Source organism: Phymastichus coffea, unplaced genomic scaffold (assembly GCF_024137745.1).
Source record: "Phymastichus coffea isolate CEN01 unplaced genomic scaffold, Cenicafe_Pcof_1.1 PCOF00001, whole genome shotgun sequence".
Lineage (NCBI taxonomy): Eukaryota > Metazoa > Arthropoda > Insecta > Hymenoptera > Eulophidae > Phymastichus > Phymastichus coffea.
In genome coordinates this window covers 17,135,667-17,148,802 of record NW_026706812.1, presented here as the reverse complement: position 1 = coordinate 17,148,802, position 13,136 = coordinate 17,135,667, and the positions used below count along the sequence as shown (strand labels likewise).

The 13,136-nt window shown below is 29.9% G+C and overlaps 2 protein-coding genes across 3 annotated transcripts; both read left to right on the top strand.

Moving 5' to 3' along the window:
• The first annotated feature begins 2,161 nt into the window (after positions 1 to 2,161).
• LOC131675419 (exostosin-2) lies at positions 2,162 to 6,203 on the top strand. Its single transcript, XM_058954398.1, has one exon. The coding sequence runs from the start codon at positions 2,977 to 2,979 to the stop codon at positions 5,086 to 5,088; it is 2,112 nt and encodes a 703-aa protein (XP_058810381.1). The 5' UTR covers positions 2,162 to 2,976; the 3' UTR covers positions 5,089 to 6,203.
• Positions 6,204 to 7,296: 1,093 nt separating this feature from the next.
• Positions 7,297 to 11,511, top strand: LOC131675408 (neprilysin-2-like). Of its 2 annotated transcripts, XM_058954386.1 has the most exons (10): positions 7,297 to 7,556; positions 7,622 to 7,701; positions 7,786 to 7,854; positions 8,158 to 8,403; positions 8,467 to 8,678; positions 8,822 to 8,986; positions 9,097 to 9,597; positions 10,063 to 10,354; positions 10,446 to 10,693; positions 11,041 to 11,511. In XM_058954386.1, the coding sequence occupies exons 1-10, from the start codon at positions 7,534 to 7,536 to the stop codon at positions 11,404 to 11,406; spliced, it is 2,202 nt and encodes a 733-aa protein (XP_058810369.1). In that variant the 5' UTR covers positions 7,297 to 7,533; the 3' UTR covers positions 11,407 to 11,511. The 2 variants fall into 2 exon arrangements, with proteins under 2 accessions (XP_058810369.1, XP_058810376.1); XM_058954393.1 differs by lacking the exon at positions 9,097 to 9,597.
• The last annotated feature ends 1,625 nt before the right edge of the window (positions 11,512 to 13,136 follow it).

The window sequence follows — 13,136 nt, the reverse complement described above, 5'->3', positions numbered from 1 at the left end:
AATCATTAATTTAAAATCGCCGATACGGCACTTTTTAAAGTTTTTCGGTCAAATGTAATTATGTTATATAAACGCTTAATTTTTTATTTGGACAGTTTTTTTATTTTCTTTTTGCATTACATTTTACTCCAAATTTATACTCGGAAAAAATTTTTGCAAATATCAAATAACAGCTTGAAATATAATTTTTTATTAATAAATATTAAAAAAAAATTAAAAAGATGATGAGTGTAACTCAATAAATATAATGTCATATGCGTCAAAGTAAACTATACCGTGTAGTCAATCACTATTTTACTCGCGCATAGTGTTTATATTTAACTTTTGCCAGGAACTTGAGTAGATTGAATATGCGTGGAAAAAGATTCTATATGTGTCAGTCAAGCTTGAGCCTTGTTCGCGAATACCTTTTCTATTCTATATTAAAGTCTTCGTAGTAGGAATTATGATGAGAGTATATTATATGAATGAATTCCAAATATTGAGTGATCCAACGTGTGTCGAAAAAAGATGGTGTTAAAACAGTTGAATCATGGTGCATCACATGAAGAAAACAGATATAGTATTTATTTATTATGTTTGGGTGACTCCAAAAATCTATTCAACATTCATAACCCTGCTAAAGTTAAAATTGAAAAACTAATTGGATTAGAAATCTTATACTTAGTACCTTGTGTGATTTGTAGCTTATGCCAAAGAAAGTTGTATTAATTCAAAAATTTAGAGGATATGAAAAAAAATCAGTTTATCCAATTACTCACTTTTCAATCGAATTATCAGTACATGATCAGTGCATAATGATTAGTAATTTGCGAATTGCAATAAAATGCTACTTAAGTTCCTGGAAAAAGTCAGATATAAACACTATATGCGTAAGCAAAATAGTGATTGACCACACATTATAGATTATTTTTACGCTTATGATATACTTATTGAGTTACATTCATCATCTTTTTATTTATTTTTTTAATATTTAGTAATATAATTTTATATTTCACGCTGATATTTCACTTTCGTAAATTTTTTTTCCGAATATAAATTTGGAGTATAATGCAATGTAAAAAGAAAATGAAAAATAAACGTTTATATAAAATAATTACATTTGACCGAGAAACTTTAAAAAGTGCCGTATCGGCGATTTTGAATCGATAATATTTTGTTAGAATAATAGTAAAGTAATAGCTCATTTATCCACTCAGATTTAAATTACCCAATCAATTTTATTTTACTTGGCTTCCAAATCACAGTGAATATTTAATTTTAATCATATAATACAAAATTCTACTATGAATTACAAGTACATAAAAGCCTGTTCTAATGAATTTTATGTTTAAACTGGAACTACTAAGCACCGAATACAAAAATGACGGTCACACGTATTGTGAGAAAAAGTGAAAAAGAATTTTTATTTTTGTATTATTTGTATTTGATATGTGTTCCAAACATCAAGTAATAAAAATTCAAAACACAATTTCATATTAAAAAATTATAATTTCAATTTTTATTACAAATAAAAAATATGGCCGATTACTCATATCTTTACAACAAATAAAGCATTTTTTAAAGAAAATACTGTTAATACGATAACTTGGAAAGTTTGTAAAACATTCTAAGCAATGTCCAATATTTTCCATCTGGTTATGAAATAAATATTATTGAAATAAGATTTGTTGAGAAAAAGGCATGTTGAATTAGTAATTTTTTAATTATATTAATTTTGTCAAGAAAAATGTTATAAAAAAGATCTATATAAACTAATTATATTTTTCTTAATAGAGATGTCATAGGTCTACACTTGTAATAAGAAGTAACATAAAAATTAAAAGTTTGAAGATTCGCGCACATATCACAGTTCTGTAACATACAAAACATGAAATATTTTCTATTGAAAAAAATAATCGGAAGATAAAAAGAATAATTTCATTTTCTACTTTGAAACGTTAACTTTAAAAATATGTGTTAATAGATATTTATATAATTGTCATGTTATATTTAGTTATATTGAGAAAAATAAAATGAAAATTAAGCTCAGTTTGCTAAAATAGATTTATATCAATGAGTGTCAATTTGTTGCTTTGATAGAATCATCATAACTAATAAACACGATATAATTTATACTGATGTAAATTAGTATTAACAGATACAAAACAGTAGTAAATGATGCTTGTTGTTTGCAAAAAATTTCATTATTTCAATGAACACTTCATTAATGAACTTTCATATTTCATATTTCAGAAACATTATTATTTGATCTGATTTCTTATACTTGTTTTTCCCGCTTTACTGTATATGCGCGCTGCGCCCACGTAGTGGCTGGAACGGAGACTATAAGATCTGCTGAAATGTGTATATATTCTGCTCTGTAGCAGGAGGGAGTAGGAAGTAAATAATGTTGATAACATTTTCTTCACAGTATTTAATTTACCTTAGTTGAAACTGTTTGACTCGAGTAAGTCTTTTTTTTACTTATAACAAGTCAATAGCAAAGATTAGGACGAAACTAGTTGTGCACGAATAGATTCAAATGACAGTTATGTTATATCATCGAGTAAAGTGAAAAGTATGTGAACGGCACGCTATTAATTATGATGGTAAAGCAAGGCTGGCTTAAAACATTGTTTGTAAGCATTGTCCTTGAACCAAATATCCAACTGTGCCAAAATTGTGATGAAGCTGTTATTATCTCATTAGTAAAGCTTTACACATCGTATAAGCAGTGCATCCATTGAATCTCTCTCATTCTCTCTCTCTCTCCTTCCCTTTCTTTCTCTCCCCGCCACCTTTGTGTACTTGGGTGATACACCGACGCGCGCAGCAAGAGATCACGTTGCGCAGAATCAAACCACGTGCAAGTGACAATTACGCGTACGAAAAATTCAACATTATTTTCAACAGTGCCAACCAATGGAAGAATGACAGTTAAAACATTGCAGTAGTTTCCTACAAATGATTTAATTTTGATAAGATTGTAAAATCATGACTGGGAATAAAACTAAAATAAAAACTTTCATCTTTATCAAATATAATAACTTGAAGCAGAGTATCAATGAATTCACAAGCCATACGATTCTGTTTTTTGCGCTCGTTCTTTTGATTGTGTCAGTGTTAGTATTAATACTTGCGATCCAGAGAAGTAATTATCAGAATAATAGGTACGGAAACAAGAATAACAAATTTGGCAGTTATTTGGACATGGTTCACAGAAATAATTTGAGAAACACAAAGTGTAACTTCATCTCTTGCTTCGACATATATCGCTGTGGCAATGTCGGCAAGGATTTATTTGTTTACATCTATCCTGAAGCACTAGAAATAGCTCATACGAACAATATGACGAAAGAGTTTCACACAATCATACAATTTATACATGGAAGTAAGTACTATACGTCGAATCCTAACAAAGCTTGCATCTACATACCATCGATCGACACGCTTAGCTCAAGACAAAGGAAGATCAACACCAGAGATGAGCCTGACAGGCAGCGTTTCTTCAACGCTGGCAGAAATCATTTGATTTTCAACATCGAACGTAAAGATGCTCGAACTTTTAAAAATAATTCGGATAATCTTTTGACGTACGCGATGATAGCCGACGTTAGTTACACAAAATCGGAGTTCCGAAAAGAGTTCGACATAAGTTTGCCCACGTGGAGTGACTCGTTGAAAAATTTTCAATCAGATTTGTACGGTGCGAGAAACTGGTTTGTCACCTCTTCGCAATTGAATATCGATTACTTTCTTGAGAAGGATTTGGCGGAGTTAGCAGTGCAGTATTCGTCCGAGGTACGCATACTTCACAACTGTTCGCACTTGAACGAAGTGAATTTACGCTATCGTTGCTATAACCACAACAGATACAGGTATCCCGATGTCTTGAAATCGTCAACGTTTTGCTTGATTTCGCGCGGAGAAAAGTCTGGTTTGTCTATATTATTAGAGGCACTAGCTGCCCAGTGCATTCCAGTTGTCATAAATGACGCGGTAGTTATGCCGTTCAGTGAGGTGATCGACTGGTCGAGAGCCGCTGTATTCGTAAGGGAAGCGAGCGTAATGCAAACGGTGGACACATTGAGAAGATATTCTTCGCGCAAGCTCGATGAATACCGCCGACAAGGGACGTGGCTGTACAGCAAGTATTTTAAGACCATCGACAGAATAACGGAGACGGTCTTCGAAATAATATTGGACAGAATTTACCCACACTTTGCAAGGAATTATCAAGCTTGGAACGAAGCCGATATTTCAACGAGTGTGCCATTTGTTCCGTCGCCATCGGCCGTCTCCAAAAATAATGGTTTCACAGCAGTCGTTTTGACTTACGACAGAGTCGATTCGTTGTTCACGCTTCTCGAAAAGCTCGCGAAAATTCCAAGTCTCGTAAAGATTTTGGTAATATGGAATAACGAATACAAGCTTCCGCCGAGATCGTCAAAATGGCCCAAGATATCCAAGCCCATGAAAGTTCTTCACACGGAAAAAAACTTGCTGTCTAATCGTTTCTACCCGTATCAAGAAATAGAAACCGAGGCAGTTCTATCGATAGATGATGACATACTCATGCTGACCGAAGACGAGATCGAATTCGCGTACGAAGTGTGGAAGGAGTTTCCTGATCGAATCGTCGGATTTCCATCGCGAATGCACGTTTGGGACAACAAGACCAATTGTTGGAAATATGAAAGCGAATGGACGAATCATATATCCATGGTTTTAACTGGAGCAGCTTTCTATCATAAATACTGGAATTATGCTTACACTATTCACTTGCCTGAAAGTGTCAAGGAGTGGGTAGACTATTACATGAACTGTGAGGATATAGCAATGAATTTTTTAGTTAGTAATATGACCAATAAAGCTCCTATCAAGGTGACGGCTAAGAAAAAATTCCGTTGCCCCGAGTGCGTTAGTACGGAAATGTTGTCTGCCGATTCCAAGCATATGATTCAGAGGAGTGAATGCGTTAACAAATTTTCTAGTGCTTTCGGACGAATACCACTTATTCCAGTTGAATTTCGCGCAGATCCAGTTTTATACAAAGACAGTTTCCCGGATAAATTGAAGCGTTTCAATAATGTTGGAAATCTGTAAAATTTCATAATTACAATTCATCAACAGTATCATCTTCTCCACTGTCAAATAACTAACATGGATTGTGAAAAGTTAATTGCATTGCATATAATTACATCAATAAATAAATACATCGCATATAATTACATCAATAATCAAATAATTAAAACAGGGACAGAATGTTCAAAATTTTTTATTTTTGGGATAAGGAATTCCAAATTATTTAGAATAAAAGTTGAGATCCCTTGCCTTAAATTATTTCCTATTTTTGAACGAGTTCTTGAGTCACTGAGGTCGAACAATATAGTCACATAATTTTTTTGTACAAGTTATTGATTTTATAAATACTTTTTGAGATTAATGCAGAAATATTGAACACGTTGGTATCTAATCACTTTTTCTATTTTATTAAGTTTAAATAGACAACATTTTATACAGATGAATTCGACAAATCTTACTAAATTTTGGCGATTTGTAAATTATGGATAGTGCTATTTTTTGAAATTATAATAAGTGTTCCAATGTAGACGGTTGTCGGATACTGGTGCACGTACCTTTAATGTATTCTGCAATTAGTTGTACTATACTATACTATTACATTTGTTTCATATTTTTTTATTAGAGAAATATAATTATATCAATGAGTTGATATCTTCATATGGCGATATTATGATTGAATAATTCGTATGTAAAATATATAAATGTAAATATAATTAATGCTATAAAATATTCTCAAATTCGCATGAGATAATATATAAAAAAATGTAAATATGTAAATTAATATAAGATTATATATTAGATTTTAAACAGTGAATTAACTGATGTAGTCAGTTTATTTAACAAATTAATCATGATCGTAGATCGATACTCAAAAATATAACAATACTCAAAGTGTTAAGAAAAATTTATTTCACATCTGATGAATATTTTATGACTTTTGATACTGTCCTGTGCGAAATGTCATTTTTTATTGACAATTGTAATAACATGTATTTATGAAATAGAAAAAGTGCAATGGTGTAATAAATTATGTTTATACGGGTATATAGGTACAAAATGAACCGAACATCCTGAGAAATGCTGTTTTGTTTAATAGTTGTAAAAATTTGATCGTTTTTATTTTGTTACAATTTGAAATGTGATCAATAAATTAAATTTTGATTGAAAACTTATTATCAATCTTCATTTTAATTTTAATTTATTTTTTAATATTATGTGAGTAATGGTAAAATTTTCACTTGAAAAAATGAAAATTTTTGATTACTATAAGACCAAATTTTATTTTTTAGAACTAATCTGAATCTCTATATAATCTATTTATCGTAGAAAAAGAAAGAAAAAAAGGTAACGACTTGGTTTTTAAGTAACCTTCATAAAGAATATTTGGAAATACATCAATTAAAGTGTCATAATTGTTAAAGTGTTAACATGAATATATATTAAGAAGTAAACGTTATAACAAATTTACTAATTAATTTATGTCATTTTAATACAAGAGTATTTGTTACTCTTGAACACTATATTGTGATAATATAGATTTATGAGTATTTAGGTAAATAGTTGTGTTACATTTACAAATATATAGCAGTCCCACAGAAAAAATATATAAATGAATGTTTATGATTTTAGACCAATGAATATCTTCTGAAAAGAGTGCAATATCTTCTTTTCGCAACAAGCCTTCTTAGAAAGGTAAAGCCTAATGCGCAATCTGTTTTTCTAGCTGCAAGCCAGTTCATAGATTTGAAAAAAATCAATCGTTCTCGGTCGGAACATCCCGCGTGGTATTCCATGTGGAATCTTTCGTGGGATTCCATACGAAATCGTACAAGGGATTTCACGCGGCAATCAAATAGAAAATTGTGATCTTATAGCTACAGGAAATAACTATATTATTTTATTATAAACTCGCGTGACATGATAAACTATTAATGCACTTTTTCTTAATAAAAATAGATTTAATGAATTCATTATCTCAGTCTTGGAATTTGAAACTCAAAATAGAATTACATAAAATATAAGAATTCAAAAATTAATATGGTTATAAGAAATTACTTCAATAGTTGTCAGTGCCACTATTAAGTATTCATGTAGATTGAAATACACAAAAAGATTGTGATAATAAATTTTATCTCTACGCGGTCACTTTGAAAACATTAATATACTGTTATTGCATCTATCACTTTTGTGATTGCTCGATGAGAATTGCAATAAGGATTGCAAAGCGTCTTTTATATTTTTACTTTGACCTCATATCGTCGTTTTATCATCTTATGCTTGCGTTCCACGATCAGTTATAACAAATCTATTGCAAGACAGTTATTTGCTATATTTATTTATACGAAAAAGTGACAACTAATTAGAAATCTAAGGCTAATGTAACTTACGGTATTGTTGATACATTATTAAAATAATACATTTTTCCGTACTATAGAACATAATATATAAAATATACTGTACGTCAAAATGAAGAATCCTATATTAGTAAAGTAAGTTAAACTTTTGTTGATTATCACTCCATTTTTGTCAATATTGTAATATATAAAAATTTCAGGATAAAAAAAATGTATCTTGTCATATGTATTATCATTTTTGCTACGAGCAATATTACATATGCGCAAAGTCTTGAAAAAAGTTAGTACACATTTCTACCTGAATATGTTAAATTACAATTATACAAAGTGACATTAACTAATAATACATTCATTTAAAAAAAAGGTTCAGATAACCATGATGAAAATTCTAATAATAGTAATATTTGTTCAACTCAGATATGTAAAAATGCAGGTTAGTTATATTGTGTAACGCCAGTAAATCTTTGTCGATTCTCATTTGCAGCGAACATAAAAAAAATAAATTATAATTTATGTCATTATTTGTTGGCTTGAAAGTGCCCAGCTAATACAGACATTGTTTGTTTTGTGTCTGAACTTAAATGTGTTGTTGATAAACAAACAAATATTTGAAAATGATAAAATATCTTATGTAAAGTCATGAACAGTGACAAATTATTGTTTATTCGTTATTGAGGATACATATTACCATCAATTAAGTAATAAGAAGCTAATTAAGTATGCAAGTTTATTTTAGCAACTGCTTTGTCAAAAAGTATGGACTTCACCGTAAAACCGTGTGACAATTTTTTTAAGCATGTGTGTGGCAATTTCAAAAGAGACATTGAATTTCCAAAAACGAAATCTCAACTTGATAAGTATTCAATGATGTCAGACGTGATTGTAGAACAGATTGCTAAAATATTAGAAAAAGATATTGGCTCCGAGAAGCCGAAAACTTTTGAGCTTATTAAAACTTATTACCTTTCGTGTTTGAACAAATGTAAGTGACAAACTTTTTATATGACATAATCTATATCTTTCAAATGATATAACTACGTCGTAGCTTCAATTGAAAGCCAGGGACTCAAGCCACTGCAAACAATTCTGAACAAACTTGGCGGTTGGCCAGTCGTATTAGGGGATACTTGGAAAGGAGAAAATTTCTCTTGGATAGAAACTGACGAATTGATTCGATCATTAGGATATACGCCAAAGTATATTTTTCAACCGTTCGTTATGAGAGATATGGATAATCCGTCAAAAAATATCTTATACGTAAGAAAACAAGTCTAATTTTACTGTTCAATTGATTTAATTTTTATCTGCGAACGCGAATGTTCTTCGATTGGATAACATGGTCTCTAAGCATAATTGCCGTGTAAAATGAAAATTCTCATTCGCCGGAATTAATGTTACAGATAAGGAGGCCCCAAACAATTGTAAAAGATTTTAAGCATGCAGGCTACTTAATGAAGGCTTATTTAGATTACATGATTGAGATTGCAGTATTGCTTGGCGCTGATAGAGCTCGCGCACAAAAAGAACTCAATGAAACCTTGGCTTTTGACCTCGATCTTACAAGTGTAAGTTATTGGTAATGTGTTTTTACCAGATTTCAATGACTGAGAATGACAATGTATGTAAGATTAATACTGGGATAATGATATTTTTTTATAATTTATCGCTTGAGTAGCCGTACAATTTTATAGATTACATTTCACTGGATATGGATAAAGATCGATTGACCATTAAGCAATTACAACAAGTATATCCTAATATATCCTGGTTAGAATACTTGAACAATTTAACGTATCCCAATTTCATGGTCGATGAAACATTTGAAGTCCGCTTGGAAAGCTCTATCTATTTAGCAGGAGTACAAGGTCTATTAGCGAATACGACACGAAGAGTTGTAGCTAATTACATGATATGGAGAGTCATAGATGATTCTATCGATTATTTAAATGACGAGATTCGTAATAAAAAATTACTATTTAAAAAAGCTTCCAATGGAGTATTAGAATCTGAATCTAGACAGGCAGATTGCTTAGATAAAATGATTACAAGAGGCGCAGGATTGTTGCAGGGTATAAGTGCAATGTACGTGAAGAATTTATTCAAAAATAATACACAAAGAAAAGTTGGAGAAATTGTGTCTGATATATACAATCGCTACAAAAATGTCTTACAAAATGTAAATTAATCAAAAATTAATCAAAAATAATTTCCGGGATTATTAGTAAAGAGACCAGACCTACGGGATATTAATTAGATGAAACCTTCAGAAAATATTCTTCATCAAACCGTTCAGAAGTTATGCCATTTTTAAATTTATAATTGTAATACCTTGTAAATTTGACATCGGAAATTTGTTTAATAACCGAAGGAATGTTGTTTTAGTCTAACTTCTGATTAGTTCAATCTTTTTCAATAAAATTTTTCCAAAAGGAGTTACTTAAAGTTGAAGAATGAAAAAGAGAAAAAGAATTCGTTTTTCAATACAAAAAAGACAAATGATATGAAATAAAAAAACAAGTGTCTTTTTATTTTTTATAAGGAACGCTTTCCCAAACTTTCATCTCAATCGGTCTTTCGCGGGTCTAGTAGTCTCATTGTAAATTTTTAAGTTTTATCGAAATTTAATTTTTTTTAATTCTAGATCTCATGGTTGAGCGAAAGTACTAAACAAACGATTTTAAAAAAACACGAACGCTTAAGGAAAGTTATCGGCTATCCTGAAAAAATTCTTGACATGAAATCTCTTGACAAATACTACGGTGGTCTTCATTTTGAACTAAATAATTATTTTCAAAATGCAATGATGCTCAATAATTTTACCTATGAAAATTCTATCAAAGAATTAACTCAGCTTCCTGAAGAGAATTTTTGGCTTGAAGTTGGAGTGTCTGCGAATGTTCTCGTCCATTATCACAAAATTTACAATGTTATTGGTATTTAACATATACATGATAATCAAATAATTTTATTTATGTAATTCTATCTCAAGCTGATTATTTTTTCAATCTTCAATGTTTTCTTCAGTTTTGCCGGCAGCTATTTTACAATACCCATTTTTTGACGAGAATCAACCAAATTATATAAATTACGGAAGTATTGGTTTCTTTGTCGGTCATGAAATTACTCACGCTTACATATTTGAGGATATGCCTTTGGATGAAAATGGTACTCAAAATGTATGGTGGACTGTAGAAGACCGAGACAAATTTTATCAAAAAGCGCGATGTTACATAGATCGTTATAGTAATTTCACACCAGAAGCTGACCGAAGTGTATGTATTTAACACTTACTATAATAATAAATTTATTTTCAAATAAATTTAGTACGAAAAAAGGAAGTTTAATCTTGAGAATGTTTATATCTTAATTATTCGAAGATATAAAATACGTTATAATTTAATTTTGATTGGATTTAATAATTGATAATGTAGATATTTCTTTTAGTAATAACTAAAGCGTTGTTTACATCATCGCAAACAACTCAAAAAATATATTTTCAAAATTTATTAAACCATTGGGTATTCTCAATTTGATATTTTTTTGAAATTTTTCTCATTATTTTTTAGTATATTTACAGATACAAAAATATTTAATGCAATTAAAAAATATTTTCGAAAAGGTTTTTCGTTCTGCGCAAACGTTCAGTCTTACCGAGAATTTAGCAGACAACGACGGATTTAAAGTAGCTTACAGTGCATACAAAATTTGGAAAAATAATCATGGCGATGAACCGCAACTTCCTTCTTTAAACTACACCAGTGATCAGCTATTTTGGATTAGCGCTGCAAGTACTCTATGTACTAGAAGAAGAGAAGAAAATAGAAAATTACAATTATATACTGATGAGCATGCAGGGGAAGAATTGCGAATAAATGGAGCTATTTCAAATATGCCAGATTTTGGCAACATCTTTAATTGTCCAATCGGTTCTCCTATGAATCCTGAACTAAAATGTACATTTTTAACGGATACTGTTTCTGCCTGATAAAATATTCTTATGCGTAATTTTTCGTATAAATGTTAATCTTCAAATTTATAATCAGTTGCAAAATATAAGTATGAAAAATTATAAAAGTTTAATTGTAATATAATTCTTTTTTTTTACTGACTTTTTAAGATCCCGAGTTCGTTGTTTGATAGCAACGCTTCTCATTTCTACGAAATTATTGTCAATAGCAATTACATCAATTGGAGTATACTTTTCTATTAAGAGTTTTGGCAGTGACCGACGGCAGCGTGTCAAAGTCGAATATTTTCATTAAATAAGACGTTAAACCAATGCCAATTTTGTGAAGCGCATATTTGAAATTATTAAATGTATGACAAAGAAAATTAATGGTTATACAGAGTACTTTAAAATGAAAAAAGTTTCATGACGATATCTTTATTAGAACGATTTTTATGTCACAAGAAAGAATATTCTTAATTTTCCATGTTTAAGACAGGCTGGTTCCTTTGAAGCTTTGAGATAGAAAAAGGGTATCATAAGCATGACCCATTATGGGCATATTTTTTTTAGGTTCCTAAAGCTCTAAGAATGGTAAGAAAAAAGAATTAGGAGCATACCTCTTAATTTCAAAATTATATGAACGGTGTTGTATTAAGACAGATTTTTTTGAGAATTGCACATATAAGTGTAGGGCCCATGGGAATGAGTATATTGTCTTATTCGACAATGTGTTTTGTAAAAACAATTGAAAAATCAACTTTTGAAAAAAGTAATTTATGTAAAATATGTTAATTTATATTATAATAAGCAATGAAAAAGAAGATAAAAGCGCGTAATTAGCAAATTTTATCCTATATATTTTTATTTTTCGATATAAAAAAGTGATGGCTTGCCGAATGAAGTGATTTTATTTGTAATCCGATTGACTAAATGTTGTCACGTGGATTACTGTTATGAGTAAATCGGCACTGTATAATTAATCAAGGCGTTTAACATTTATTAATGTTCTATATTAACACAAATAAGTATAATAATTTATCGAGATTGAAAAGACCATGATTCCCATATTCTTTCAACGGCCTAACTCTAAAGTAATACGATAGACTAATCTTAATTTATAGGACATATAAATTTATTGAATATCTTTATAGTAAAGCTTAGCTTCGAATAAAGATCATCAACAATGAATAAAATTATAAATCGATATTTCATATGAAATTCTGTGAATTGATTTCTTTATATTCGACACCGTTATTTTATTTTTTTTTAATTTGGAATTTAATTTATAAATGTAAACAAAGTTTTCAAATGTTCACGGGAAAATAGTTGAAAAAAAAAGATGACAAACAGTTAAAATAACATATCTGTAGATATATAGAGATATCCAGTACAGCTGACGATTTATTTATTTGAAAAAGAAAAACTAATTTGGTATGCTTTCCATTATCTATATAGCTAAACACTTAGAATATTGTTACGTTATAAGGTACAAAGTTATTGCTAAATTGGCGAATATCTTAAAATTTATTTATTTATGTGGAAAGAACGAAAGTGTAACGAATATTATTTTCCACGTTTATCGATAAATATTGATCTACGGTGAGCATTTAAAAGCATAGAATTGTTTTACGTATGTAGTGATTTTAGAATATTACTGAATACAAATAATAGATAAACGCGCAAAGCGCAATATCCTTGTCTATCTAGTTTTATAAATAATACGCTTTGCGCGTTCTATTATTATTCTTCTGTTATCTATATAATTA

Excerpts from the sequence above, each read along its gene's own strand:
- LOC131675419 (XM_058954398.1), top strand. The coding sequence starts at position 2,977 with ATGACTGGGAATAAAACTAAAATAAAAACTTTCATCTTTATCAAATAT.
- LOC131675408 (XM_058954386.1), top strand. The coding sequence starts at position 7,534 with ATGAAGAATCCTATATTAGTAAA. Across the intron at positions 8,404-8,466 it reads CCTTTCGTGTTTGAACAAAT|CTTCAATTGAAAGCCAGGGA; the intron begins GTAAGTGACAAA and ends ACTACGTCGTAG. Across the intron at positions 8,987-9,096 it reads TTGACCTCGATCTTACAAGT|CCGTACAATTTTATAGATTA; the intron begins GTAAGTTATTGG and ends TCGCTTGAGTAG.